Raw genomic sequence first — 15,000 nt, 5'->3', positions numbered from 1 at the left:
CTACCAAAATAATTCCGCAGAAATCCGCAGATTTTTACCAAAATTCTCAGCAGAAATAGCAAAAATTGTCCGCAGATTCCGTCTGGCCCTGCTCTTATCCTCACTTTCATCTGCAGGAAGAGCCAGTTCTGTCCTTTTCTTCTTTCACTTAACGTAGAACATGGTAGTCCTCACTAACACACTCCCTGTATTTATATCTAATCAGAAGTATTGCCATTCAAATTTGATTTCATCCATATTTCAAATTCTATTATCATATGAATAATCAGCATTATATGTTGTTATTGTTGCAACTTAAAAGATCACAGCTGACCTTGCTGGCTAGCTAACCTATTGCAATATTGCACATTCCACTCTTGCATTTGGCAACACATACATTTGATCAATTTACAAACAACTAATTTGATTTTTAAAAAAAAGAGTTGTGAATATGCCAGCACAACTTACTGGAGGTGATGTCCCAGGTTTTTTTTGTGGATCTGACATGAGTTGATCCTTTGTTTTTATTGACGATTATTCACAATAAACAACTGTCTGTCAGAAATTGAGCGACAGAAAAGCACTGCTAGTCATGTGACTTAACCAAAGCATATCATTGGCTAAACTAAGGTCTTATCTTTTCGACAACAACAACAACAAAAATAGGAAATTGGTCTGAAGAATCAGTGGCAGGGAAATTAACATAAATACCATGCTGCCATAAGGCAACGCCACATGGTAGAAGGTTAAACAAAAAAAAAAAACAGATATTTTGAAGAATGTTCGTAGCATTGACCTCCATATAATTATTACTATGGACGTCAATGAGTCCCAGCAACCAGCATTCTTCAAAATATCTTCTTTAAACTCCTAAAAGCTTAAAACCACATGAGTAAACAATGACAGAATATAATTTGTGTGAACTATCCTTTTTATATTATACATTCATACATGTTCCTTTGGCTCAGTCTCTATTTCAAAGGTTGCCACAGCAGAATGAACTGACAACTATTCCAGCATATGATATTGTTTATCTAATTCACCTATAGCGCATGTGTTTGGACTAAGGGGGAAACAGGAGCACCCAGAGGAAACCCACGCCAACATGGGGAGAACATGCAAACTCCACACAGAGATGCCAACTGACCCAGTCAGGACTGAAACCAGCAACCTTCTTGTTGTGAAGCAACAGTGTTAACCACTGAGCCACGGTGTTTTACACATTACACATTTTCCATTTAATTTTTTTTCTTAATTAATACCCTGTATGAACTTTACATCCTAAATATTTACATTTATATTAATGTCAATGCTTCAGCTGTGACACAACCTCCTGTTAGCAGCTAGCATTGAAACTCTCAGGTAGAGAAGGGCTAACTTCCTGCCAAATTGATTTGTACGCTTCATAAAGGGAAATGCTTACACCTTATTAGATTCTACTAACTATAATAGCTGCATGCAAAAAAAAAGCACACGGCTTGTGAAAGGGTTTCTATTTCGGAAAGGAGGAGCACGAGCCAGCAGCGCCGCTCTCTTATGACTGCTAAGTGAAGTGGAGCCGCCGCAGCCTCTTAAAAACTTCAGACCGAATAGGAATAGAATGCAATTCACTTCATCATGGCTGATTTATAACAAGCACCAGACGTTCTGCCTCCTGCCACTTTGTTTTTTTTTTATTGCTGGTTAAAAATGCTTCACCTAGCTAACACTAGCAAGCATTTCCCCTTCCGCTAATGGACTGAATGCTGGCTCGACTCCCTCAGATGTCACAAGGCATTTATGTGGTGCTCATTCACCTCATGAAAGTAAAGCAGCAGGACTGTGAAGCCACAGGGAGAAAAGGCTATGCTAGGCTACGTAACCCTGTCACAACCTTTTAGCATCTCTGCTACCATCACAACAAATTAAAAGTGATGCTGGTGAGATTTATCGGGTGAAACCAGAGCGGATCTGAGGAAGACTGGAATAGCTGGAATCATTAGGATGTAGATCATCCAATAATAGAAAATTAATTGTTTTGTACATAAAAACTGCTCTCCAGGAACGACTTATTTTGTTCACACTTTATTTTAAGGTACAATTCTCGCTATTGACAAACCATTAGCTAATATTTTAGCTTATTTAACTCCTAATTTGCTGCTTATAAATAATTATTACCCCTTTAACTACCCCACCAAGACAAAAAAAGGTTTGTAATGCAATTCTTAACACCTAATGTCACGAGTTAACACACTCAATGCATTTTTTTTTCAACACATCCCATAATTTCCCCAATAGCAAAGAATTTTGGCCCAGATTTGGCATAAAGCAGGCACAGCAGGCATTTGTCCGGCACTGACATACAGCACGAGGGCTAAACATGGCCCAGGTTTGGCCGAGGTAGCACCGTCTTACAGGTGACACTCAAGACTTGAGCCAGATATCAAATGTAGTATCTGGCCCAGATGTTAAAAATGAATGTGGGCCACGTAAGTTTGGTCTATCTTGAATACATTTAAATTACTTTTGAGTAAAGAAAAAATTCTATCACTCATGTCGCTTCAAGAAAAAGCACAGCCATAAAGCTAAATGCTTAATGGTTTATAAAAAGAATTGCAGTTGTGACACACCAACATATCTGGCCCATTTCAGGCCCAGTTATGGGTTATTAACTTGGCTGAGACTTGGCCCAGATATGGTCCACGTTTGCCTCTTGTATGGAAGCCAGACTTGGTCCAGTCATGTACCGTAATTCACTGCGGCATGTGGGCCAAGCAAATGTTGATGGTGTGGGCCAGAGCTGGGCCAGAGAAATTTTGCAATGGGGTTCTAAAATATCAGCCCCAACCAAATGGTTGATATGTCTGTTTATGGTAAAAGTACTGGAATTAATACATACTGTATGCTACGAAAAATCTGAAAATATGAAGTGTAAGACCAATTTATTTAAAAAAAAAAAAAAATAAAACATTTTTGAATACTGAATCACCTTTATTTTGAAGTATGAAATAAAATATTTCAGATACTCATTTAACATGCTTCTTGATTTTTTTAACAATAAAACCAAAAATCAGGTGTAGTAGTGCAACAGGATTATGTTTGTTTGATTTTTTATAAACCAACAATGATTCTTTAAATCACTTAAACAGTCATTATTTAAAACATGGTCAACCATTTGATAGAGCAGCAGTCAAAGGGTTAGTATAGTAGTTTGGTTTAGGTATTGGTAGGATTAGTAATATAGAATAAGATCATGCTTTTTAATTAGTGATAAACAGCAAACAACTTATTACTGGCAGTTAATATGTAGGCACAGACCGAAGCTGTGGATTTTATTTGCTATTCCTGTGCAGAATTTTGTACAAAAATTAAAAATAAAAAATCTGAGATTTTATGTGAAATTATTTTATTTTTTAACCATATACAGTTGAAGTCAGAATTATTAGCCCCCCTTTGACTTTATTTATTTATTTATTTTTTAATATTTCCCAAATGATGTTTAACAGAGCAGGGAAATGTTCACAGTATGTCTGAAAATATTTTTTCTTCAGGAGAAAGTCTTGTTTTTTTTTCTTTTCTTTTTTTCCCTATATTTTAAGGTCAATATTATTAGCCCCTTTAAGCTAATTTTTTTCTGATAATCTACAAAACCATCATTGTTATATAGTTACTTGCCTAATTACCCTAACCTGCCTAATTAACCTCATTAACCTAGTAAAGCCTTTAAATGTCATTTTAAGCTGTATAGAAGTGTCTTGAAGAATATCTAGTCTAATATTATTTACTGTCATCATGGCAAAAATAAAATAAATCAGTTATTAGAGATGAGTTATTAAAACTATTATGTTTAGAAATGTGTTGCAAAAACGTCTCTACGTTAAACAGAAATTGAGAAAAAAAATAAAAAGGGGGCTAATAATTCTGGGGGGCTAATAATTTTAACTTCAACTGTACATGTAAACTAATTCTCAATAGATTATAAGTAGACTATTGTTTCGGGGTTAGGGTTAGGGCAGCCAGATCTCTTGAGAAAACGCAAGTATTTTACGTTTTGGCAGTTTAGTGTCTAAGAGTTCAGTGGTATGAAATTGTACAATATTAAAAAGGATGCGTGGCACCCAACCCCACCCCTAAATCCAACCGTCATTGGGTGATAATCAAATCGTACTAAATTGTACAAATTAGATCGTACGAATTCATACAAATTAGCCACTAAATCAAAAAGTTACGAATTGCCGTGAGATTGTGTTGGTTAGGGTTAGTATAAGTTCACATACTTGCAAAGTTTTATATAGTCTGTTAAATGTTGAAGGAGCATTATCAGCAGATATTAAGCAGACAGTCTACTCATACTCAAGTGAGAATTAACTGGCATGTAGTTGCAATGCAAGTCTTAGTCAACAAAATGTGCAATAGGGACCATCAAAATAAAGTCTTACCCTTTTGGGTTAAACCAGGGGTGTCTAGACTCGGTCCAGGACGGCCAGAGTCCTGGAGAGTTTAGCTCCAACCCCAATCAAACACACTCAAAGCAGCTAATCAAGCTCTTACTAGATATACTAGAACAGGGATGTCTAAACTCAGTCCTGGAGGGCCGGTTTCCTGCATAGATTAGCTTCAACTTGTATTAACACACCTGCCTGGAAGTTTCTAGTACATCTGGTAAGAGCTTGATTAGCTGGTTCAGGTGTGTTTAATTGGGGTTGAAACTAAAATATGTAGGACACCGGCCCTCCAGGACTGAATTTGGACACCCCTGGGTCAAACCATCCCCTTAATTACAGTATATTCTAACCCTAACCATAACTCACACTTGCTATGCATTTAGTTGCCCCAAGACTAAAGAACTAGGGCTGTGTAGCATAAATGCTCTAGAGCTGATGATCCAGGGGTGGAGCGGCCCCTTGCTTGGCCCCTGTCTCACCCCAGTGCCCTTCTCTTCATTTGCTACTAAACTGACATCTGCCGGATGGGTCTGCACAGCTGTGACAGAGCAGGTCACCAGCCAGGGCCAAAGGTCTGATCTCACTCTGGCCTGTGAGGAATCTCTATACACAAACCTGCCCACATATCCCAAGCCAAACCAATGGGAACGTCTTAGAAATAGTCCTAATGGTAACTGCATGAAGAATATTATGCATTCTTGCCATGAAACAGCACGTCATATTTTATTCGAACACATTTAAAGGTCTATGCCAATGCAGCTGCCATGTACAAGCCGTGGAATGTATTGTTGAGTATCATGCCAAACCCGAACACCTCACTGAATTAGTGCTTTGGGTGGGTTAAACGCATTAGGTGCCCTTTAATGTCAGTCCAATGGGAGGTCAAAGTGTGCGCTACGATGAACTGCACTTTTATGGGTAAATCTGCATGAGCACTTCAACAGACTGACTCCTTTAACAGTTAAAAAAAAAAGGCAATGGCAAAAACACACATTTAAAGGAGGGCTGCTTTGAGGAGGGGGAAGAACTTTCACAATAGACTCCATAGAGAAATCACACACAATCCCTCCCCACCCCAACACCGGACCAAGCAGCATTGAAGACCTACGGCCATTATTTACCGTGCTTAACCAGAGTCACTTTCTCAGGGTGACCTTCTCTGCAGATTTAGTTTGAGTTGACCTTTGGAGATTTTCAAAGTGTTCCAGAATTAGATTATGAGAAAAATTGCATTAACAAATTATATCCATGACTCGAATACCTCAGCTTTTCACATGATATCCCTTTAGCCCTATTATGCGAGAGGGGGAAGATGTGTCCTTTTGGCTATTCGGCCTTGTTCAAGGTTTTCCTCTGGTCCTATCTCTTGTCTTTTTTATTAGTTACCATAAATACACCCTTGGGGATTGGTGTGGGCCAAAAAACGCACAACTGACCTACAAACATGGCTCATTGGTTGTTGTAACAGACTGGAACAGAAGACACTTGTGTTTGACAACCATGTGGCTTTGCATTGACCAATTAGATGTGTTTTCTCACACCTTATCATCATAACTAATATGCATAGTGGATTTCTTTTTAATTTTACATGGGACTTTTCCCTTTCGTTCTCCCGAAATCCCCAAGACATTGCTATCTTGTGCAATGCTGTTTAAGTAATAATGAATGTTCTGACATACACCGGAGATTAGCCGACATAAACCTACAATCAATGCAAATCGGTCCCCTAAATACATCATGTGTGAAATATTACTAGAAAACAGGCATAGCATAAATCTCTCAACGTTCTCCCAAGAGTGTGGAAGCAACCATTTAGACACATACGTCTTCTTCCTTGAATGCTCAGAGACAGACAAAGACATATGTTGAATCGGTTACCCTGCCTTGTATATTTTCTGCTGAGGAACCCAAGGTAGCTGGGATCCTAAAGAGGACAACTTGAGGATGAGAGTTTGGAGAAACCTAGAGCCCCGACCCCCACCTTGCAGAGTCTTTTACAAGCGCTTGATTGATTAATGTTGTTGTCAGAGAACAGAGTCCCCAGAGAGGTCCAGAGGGATCCTTTCTGATATGTAGAGGGATTTACAAGTGCGGCCAGCTTTCAAGTGCTGGGAAGCGATCGCCGGCCAAGGGAAGAGATGAGAAATCCATCAGGAATGCATTTTGTCTGTTCTTCTTTCTTCCCTTCTCTTTTTCCCCCATCCCTCTTTTCGTCTCCCACTAGCTCAGAGTGCAGCTGCTGCTATAATTCTACCGTATTTGCTTTGCGATGTTACATAAAACTGCAGGGTTCACAAACTGTCAGGAAGCATCCCAAAGAAGAGTGCAAGTAATAGGGCCGGGCTCCAACTGACATCTGAACAAGACTGATGTAGTCCCGGAGTGGAGGGGAGGTCAAACAATTAGTCTCCGCTGAATAAATAAATATGACAAACACCGGCAATAAACAGAGGATGACGAGAGAAGAAATGAGGCTTTCTGAAAGCCAATCAGCTATGATAACTGATCAAGGGTCAGGCTTAATATTCAATACATGTTTGTCTCTATAGAGCTTTTTATAGTGTAGATCAGGGGTTCTCAATCTCCGCACTCCTGCAGATTTTAGCTCCAACCTCAATCAGACAGACCTTGGCTAGCTAATCAAGCTCTTACTAAGTTTTTTAGGCCCCGTTTACACTAATATGTTTTAGTCTTAAAATGCATACGTTTTGCTATGGTTATGCCATTAGTTCACACTACGCCTTTTGAGCGCTGAAAACTGAGCTTTTTGGTTACGCTGAAGACGCCTTATTAAGGCTGATTTATACTTCTGCGTCAAACACCAGCGTATGCTACGGTGCTGACGCATACCCCTTCGCCGCCCTTTGCCTTCGCCGTTCACACACACACTCATACACAACGGACATTTTTGCCTACCCAATTCACCTGTACCAAATGTCTTTGGACTGTGGGGGAAACCGGAGCACCCAGAGGAAACCCAACGCCAAGGCAGGGAGAACATGCAAACTCCACACAGAAACACCAAGTGAGCTGAGGTTCGAACCAGCAACCCAGCGACCTTCTTGCTGTGAGGCGACAGCACTACTTACTGCGCCACTGCCACTATATATATATATATGTTTATTTTATTTTATTTTTTATCTTATAAAGTGCTGAACCCCCTAAAATAAAAATCCTAAAATCGCCCCTATCGGCGAATATGTCATTAAATAAAGACAACAAAATTAATTAAATGTCACGTTTAACAACTATAGTGAGATTAGATCCAGCTGTAGATCCTTGATATACAGTTGGATGTGCACAGCTTTCATATGGCTATGGGTAGATGGGTAAGTATGCTGCAGTGCATGCCGCAGTGCATGTCTGTGGTCACGTGATGTGCGTTTTTAGCGGTGTAGTGTGGATATAGAATTGAACTGTTCAGAAACGCTGGGTTAAACGTCAGTGTGGATATGGATCGTTTTCATTTTAAAACGCAGTATTAGTGTAAACAGGGCCTTACATTATCAGAAGTAAATGTACGAAAGCTGTCATTGGAGTGGTACCTTTTCAAAAGGTACAAATTTGTACCTATAGGGACCGTATTAATACTTCAAGGGTACAAATTAGTACCTAAAAAGTACAATAGTGTTCAAATTTTTAGGTTCTAATATTTACTTTTAAGATACCAATATAGACCCTTTAGGTACAAACGTGTACCTTTTGAAAAGGTACCACCCGAGTGACAGCTCTCGTACCTTTATTTCTGAGAGTGCAGAAACATCCTTGCAGGTGTGTTGAGGCAAGTTGGAGCTAAAATCGGCACCGGACCTTCAGGACTGAGTTTGAGAACCCCTGGTATAGATTGTCAAAGCAGCTTTACACTGATGATGAAAAGAGAGTAAAGCTATGGGCCCTTTTCACAAGACTGTTACTATACGTTTAATAGTAATCAGCATCTTTTTTTTATTATTATTTTTTCGGGGTTTTCACCTTTATTTTTGACAGGACAGTAGAGAGAATTAACAGGAAAGCATGGGGAGCAGAGAAAGGATTGGCATAGGACACAAGGCGGAATCGAACCCGGGTCACTGCGAGCATCAGAGTGCATATGTCGACGCACTAACCACTACACCACTGGCGCCGACTATAGTAATCAGCATCTTAAGTTAACCCAACTATCTACTAAAGAAACCCGGATATGTGAAAAGACTGGTATTAATAAAAAAGTTTTTGGTATTAATGCCACTGTTGAAGTGCAGTTCACTTTAGCTCAGATCAGTGTCATGCACTGTAAGTAGCGCAAGTGAACATATCTGACCTGTACACGAGCCTCAGTCAGTTTGGTTCTCTGTGCGAGCTCCTCTCTGGTGTAGATGTCAGGGTAGTGTGTCCTCTCGAAGGCCTTCTCCAGCTCCTCCAACTGCTCCGCTGTGAATGTGGTACGACTGCGTCTCTGTTTCCTCTTCAGAGGAAGGTCTGGCTCTGACTCCACGTCTGAACCTTCGTCCGTGCGATTACCTGCGCACACAGTTTGGAAGTAAGTCATTGAGCATCAAGTCTCAGAAGATTAAAAACTGCTAGGTTATTTTGTACAGAAACTGAAAATCTCAGCTGTCATCAACTATGGTAGCATAGCACGAATTAGTCAATGGAAAATGATCCTGAAAACCGAAACCGGCTATCACGGTGATATTAATGCTTCCGTTATCTCGATGTGTCAATGGAGCCCTAGATACTACCATTTGACTGGGTCTTATTCATATGTGAGAAGTCTTCAGACACATAATCCTGCCACTGAGCCCTGGAGAGGCCTGGGGGACGTAACTGTGAGGGTTAGGGTAATCTACACCAGACACCTTGCTCTCGCACGTCCGCCTTATTCTTTCTGTAGCGGCCTGGGGCTAGCTCCTAAGAGCAAGTGTTTGAAATAAGAATGTGTGAGACTTCTGGGCCATTGAATCCTCTCTCTTTGTGTTTCAAGCTAGTGTTCAAAATATATTACAACATATTTTACATTACTTTTTTTTTTTTTTTTGCAGGCATCCAGTCAAAGACAAGTGCAGATCGCAGTTGGCAGTTTGCATTTTAGCCAGAGGAGTATTTCCCCGGCACAAAGACGAACACTACTACGACCGAGCCAAGACGAGCATTTGTAAGGAGAGATATGGAGTGTGTTAAGATATATTACTGAAATACATTACCATGATAATTGATTCTAAAATTGCATCATACTTTATTTGTGAGCCACCTCTGTATATCTATTCACGGCAGCAGAAAGCTCGTGAAAGGTCCTGTCACAAAAATCACACTTCTACATTTGCTTTCTTAAAACGCATGAGTGCTAACAAGCAGCGTAGCGTGAGTCTTGCTCCAGGCCCTTTGGTCTTGCATCATCCACGGGGGAAAGACAGAAAGAAGGGCTCCGAGCTCCTTCCCCCGCAACGCCACAGCTGCCACAGCGGAGACAAATCTCCTTTGAGCCATGGTGTGCGCTCTCTGCCCACTGCTGATCAGCAGGTTCCTGCACCCTGGACCACTTCACACGACTTTCTCTCCTGCATCTCCGTTTCCTTCTGCCAGACCGGAGCCTGATCATCTCTCTCTCTCAAACCCCCATCTGCCAGGCCTCTTCTGCAGCTGATAGGCTGCCAGGAAAAGAGGTTACAAAAGGGCCTGTGGGAGTGCGAAAGTGTGTGTATATTAGTATGTGCATGGGTGTGCGAGTATGTCCGTGAGTATCAGCGAATGCATTCTTCTCGGTGCATGGGTGCGCTTGAAATTGACAATGGGGGAAAGAAAAAAACAATCCCTTAGCTCAACTGGAAAAATAAACACACATCCAAGTGTGTTGGACAAAAAAAAAAAAGGTTTACATTACAATCTTAAGCCTATCCTACTCTTAAAAAAGTAACATATTGTGACTTTAGATTGTAATAAATTACCTTTTTCTCAACACCTGCTTATCCATGCATACATTCTTCTTGGTGCACCAAACTGAATGATCAATAAATAGGACCAAATTCTAAGGAGTCCATTTTGGTATGAGATACAAGGGAATTATAAACAACAAAGGCACAAACAAACTCTGATCTTGTGTATTTACACATGCATTCTTCTCAGTGCATCTGCAAGTATTGGGTGCACTTGAAATTGACTATGGGGAAAAAAACAATCCTCAGCTCAATGAAACTGGAACAATAAACACACATCCAAGTGTGAGGGGTAAAATAAGGTATATATTACAATCTTAAGCCTATCCTACTCTTACAAATAATAACACAATGTGACTTTAGGTTGTAATACATTACCTTTTTCCCAACACTTGCATATCCATGCATACATTTTTTTTTGGTGCACCAAACGTCTTGTGTATTTACACATACATTCTTCTGGTGCATGTGCAAGTACTGGGTGCACTTAAAATTGACAATGGGAAAAAATCCCCCAGCTCAATGCAACTGGAACAATAAACATGCATCCAAGTGTGTTGGACAAAAAAAAAAAAGGTTTACATTACAATCTTAAGCCTATCCTACTCTTAAAAAAAGTAACATATTGTGACTTTAGATTGTAATACATTACCTTTTTCTCAACACCTGCATATCCATGCATACATTCTTCTTGGTGCACTGAACTAAATGATCAATAAATAGGACCAAACTAAGGAGTTCATTTTAGTATGAGATACAAGGGAATTTTAAACAACAAAGGCACAAACAAACTCTGGTCTTGTGTATTTACGTGCATTCTTCTTTCTTATTTCACTTAAAATCGACTATGGTGAAAAAAACAATCCCCCAGCTCAAGGAAACTGGAACAATAAACACACATACAAGTGTGATGGGTAAAAAAAGGTATATATTACAATCTTAAGCCTATCCTACTCTTATAAATAATAACAAAATGTGACTTAAGATTGTAATACATTACCTTTTCCCCAACACTTGCATATCCATGCATATATTTTTTATATAAAATAAAAAAAAAGACTATAAAAGATTTAGAAGTTGAAACACAGGTTTGTAGATGCTTTGAATAGTTTGTTAGTGTGATTCATGTTAACTGTAAATAGTTTTTTGTTTGTTGTCTGTTGCACTCATGTGACTTGTGTACTGCCTAATCTTGGCTAGGACGCTTTAGTAAAAGAGATTTTTAATCTCAATGTGTATTTCCCGGTAAAATAAAAGTTATAATAATAATAATAATAATAATAATAATAATAATAATAAATTTTCCTTTGTGCACCAAACGTCTTGTGTATTTACACATACATTCTTCTGGTGCATGTGCAAGTATTGAGTGCACTTGAAATTGACAATGGGGAAAAAAAATCCCCCAGCTCAATGCAACTGGAACAATAAACAGGCACTCAAGTGTGTTGGGTAAAAAAAGGTAGATATTACAATCCTAAGCCTACTCTACTCTTAAAAAAAGAAGCAAAATGTTACTTTAGATAGCAATACATTAACTTTTCCCCAACACTTGCATATCCATGTATACATTCTTCTTGGTACACTAAACTAAATGATCAACTTAATACTTAATACAAGATGTGGGGAAATTATAAACAAGAATGGCACAAACAAACTCTGGTCTTGTGTGTTTAAACATGCATTCTTCTCAGTGCATGTGCAAGTATTGGGTGCACTTGAAATTGACTTTGGGGAAAAACAACCCCCAGCTCAATGCAACTGGAACAATAAAGACGCATCCAAGTGTGATGGGTATAAAAAGTTATATATTACAATCCTAAGCCTACTTTACTAAAAAAAAAAAAGTAGCAAAATGTGACTTTAGATTGTAATATATTGACTTTTCCCCAACACTTGCATATCCATGCATACATTATTCTTGGTGCATCAAACTAAATTCAATAAATATAACCAAACTCTAGGAAATAAATTTTAGTACAAGGTAGGAGGGAATTTTAAACAGCAAAAATCGTGTGTATTTAGACATGCATTCTTCTTGGTGCATGTGCAAGTATTGGGTGCACTAGAAATCAGGCCCGGATTGGCTAATCGGGAGGACCAGGAGAATTCCCGGTGGGCCGGTCCATTTTTTTGGCCACGAGGGTCGGTTTTCCTAGCTCCAGACTCTGTTGCTCTGAGCAGTCACACTTTTTAAATTTATTTATTTGCTTGACCACAGACTCACTCTTTAATTCATTATTTTGCCGCAGCTCCGCTCTTTTTATCTATTTTCCCGCAGCCTTGTGAACAAGATGCAGTCGGTGGTCCAGTGGTCTGCTCGTTGCATTACGACGCCTTCGAACCTCATCTGAGCAATTTATTTTATTTTTTTCATTTTTATTGTTAAGACATAATACTGTTACGGTTGTTGAACATTTGAAGTTTTAAAGCAGCTGTTTTCTTGAAAAAGACATGATAGTGCCATTAGAAAGTGATTTGGAAATGACCTTATTTTAATATAGTCAATCGTGAACTGAGGTGGGCCGTTCTGAGGCTTAAAACTCCAGGTCCCACTCTGGCCCTGCTTGAAATTAACAATAGCAGAAAACAATCCCCCAGCTCAATCCAACTGGAACAACAAACATGCACCCAAGTGTGTTGGGTAAAAAGTTATATACTACAATTTTAAGTCTTTCTTACTCTTAAAAAAGTTAAATAATGTGACTTTAAAATGTAATATATTACCTTTTCCCCAACACTTGCATATCCATGCATCCTTTTTTTTTTTGGTGCACCAAATTAAAGATCAATAAATAGGACCAAACTCTAGGAAATAAATCTTAGTACGAGGTGGGAGGAAATGATATACAAGAAAGGTCTTGTGTATTTACATGCATTCTTCACGGTGCATGTACAAGTATTGGGTGCATTTGAAACTGGGGGAAAAAAAACAACCCCCAGCTCAATGCAACTTGTACAGTAAACACACATCCGGTGTGATGGAAAAAGGTAAATATTACAATCCTAAACCTTACAATTGCAATATATGATTTTTCCCCCAAGACTGTATACTTGCATATTCATGCATACATTATTCCTGCTCAAATGATCAATAAATAGATCCAAACTCTAGGAAATCCGTCTTAGTACGAAGACATTATAAACAATTAGGGTCTTGTTTATTTACACATGCATTCTTCTCAGTGCATGTGCAAGTATTTGGTGCAACTACATGAACGACACAAGAAAACAAGGGTCTTCCGCAATGCAACTGCTTCAAGATGAACCAATACTGCTGCAGTCTCCAGACCGGCTCTGGAGTTTAATTAAACAAGGAATTAGCGGATTATATGGAGACTATCATTACAGGCCACTCGAGCAGTCTTCGCAGAATGTCTTTTTGTCTCCCCGAGCTCTGGCTCAATGATTCTCAATGGATTACATGCGACCGCAGGACATGAGTCCGCATTCATTAAATCAATTCCTCCATCTTCCCCCTTTTAATAAAGATTGATTTCTTTTTTTTTTGCAACACTGCCTGGCACTCCAACACACACACACAAATCTTGAATATACAAAGTTGAATATGTACATATCCTGGATATCCCTTTGTTGGTTTTCATGAGGATGCGCCAGAGCGATTTGTTGCTAACACACCATGACAACACTTGAGACTGGCGCAGTGGTCTACGGATCACTTTCCAAAGTCACCTCGGCGTCCTGAGGGGAAGGGAAAGACGTGCCGCTGTGATTTTTGTTTCATTGCACAGTTTCGCCACATGATTCATGAGGCAAGATTCTGTCAGCGTTCACTGCCCTCGCGCCTCTTTGTTTTTTAATGACCACACATTCGACACATCAAAGCCTGCTCGTTTTTTAATTACGACCATACTGTAACCGTATCCGCATTGAAATATTCTTGCAAAACACATGTAATCAATGGGCAAAACTTGGAAACGAAACTCAGGTTGTTGTTGGCGTCTCTCAAGCTCCAGCTCAGCCGCCTTGCGAGCCCAAGACGGAGGTCAACAGGCCCCCTGACAACAGCACAGGATTATGATAATGAAACAGATGCTGGCAGAGATAGAGCAGCGAGAGAGGAATGATACAGGCCTCATCTCTGTCCCAAAGAGATCCACTGATTGGGATGCTAGCTTTTATCAAGGGAACAGAAGCCGCAAATGGGTTCAGATAGGTTAAGGCAGACGTGTAATATGCTACAAGCATATGGACTCTGCTAGGGCTGGGTGATGTGACAGAAATCTCACATCACAATGTGAGTAAACGCATATCTTGAAAATGATATATATCATTATATAGTACCATTTGTGCAAATTCAATCAATTAATTGTGTATATACAGTTAAAGTCCCACCTTTGACTTTTTTTTATTTTTAAAATATTTTTCAAATTTTGTTTAACAGAGCAAGGAAATTTTCACAGTATGTCTGATAATATTTTTTCTTCTCGAGAAAGTCTTATTCGTTTTATTTCGGCTAGAATAGAAGCAGATTTAAATTTTTTAAAAGACATTTTAAGGGTAAAATTATTAGCCTCTTTAAGCTAATTTTTTTTCGATAGTCTACAGAACAAACAACTGTGAAACAGAAAGTTGCCTTATTACCCTAACCTGCCTAGTTAACCTAATTAACTTTAAATGTCATTTTAAGCTGTAGAGAAGTGTCTTGAACAATATCTAGTCAA

At 39.2% G+C, this 15,000-nt stretch overlaps 1 protein-coding gene and 1 long non-coding RNA gene across 5 annotated transcripts in view; both read right to left on the bottom strand.

The window, feature by feature from the left end:
- LOC141376673 (uncharacterized) overlaps nucleotides 1-15,000 on the bottom strand; it is a 208,799-nt gene that overhangs the window by 81,468 nt on the left and 112,331 nt on the right. The window lies entirely within an intron of this gene.
- The window catches only part of pax7a (paired box 7a), a 123,463-nt gene that overhangs the window by 68,003 nt on the left and 40,460 nt on the right, over nucleotides 1-15,000 (bottom strand). For 3 of the 4 annotated variants that reach the window (XM_087271809.1, NM_131325.2, NM_131332.3), the window contains 1 exon segment: nucleotides 8,704-8,903. In XM_087271809.1, the coding sequence (XP_087127935.1) occupies nucleotides 8,704-8,903 (200 nt within the window). 4 annotated transcript variants of the gene reach the window in all.

This window comes from Danio rerio, chromosome 11, assembly GCF_052040795.2.
Source record: "Danio rerio strain M-AB ecotype USA chromosome 11, GRCz13ab, whole genome shotgun sequence".
In the NCBI taxonomy this organism is placed as follows: Eukaryota; Metazoa; Chordata; class Actinopteri; order Cypriniformes; family Danionidae; genus Danio; species Danio rerio.
This window is presented reverse-complemented; position numbering and strand designations above follow the sequence as displayed.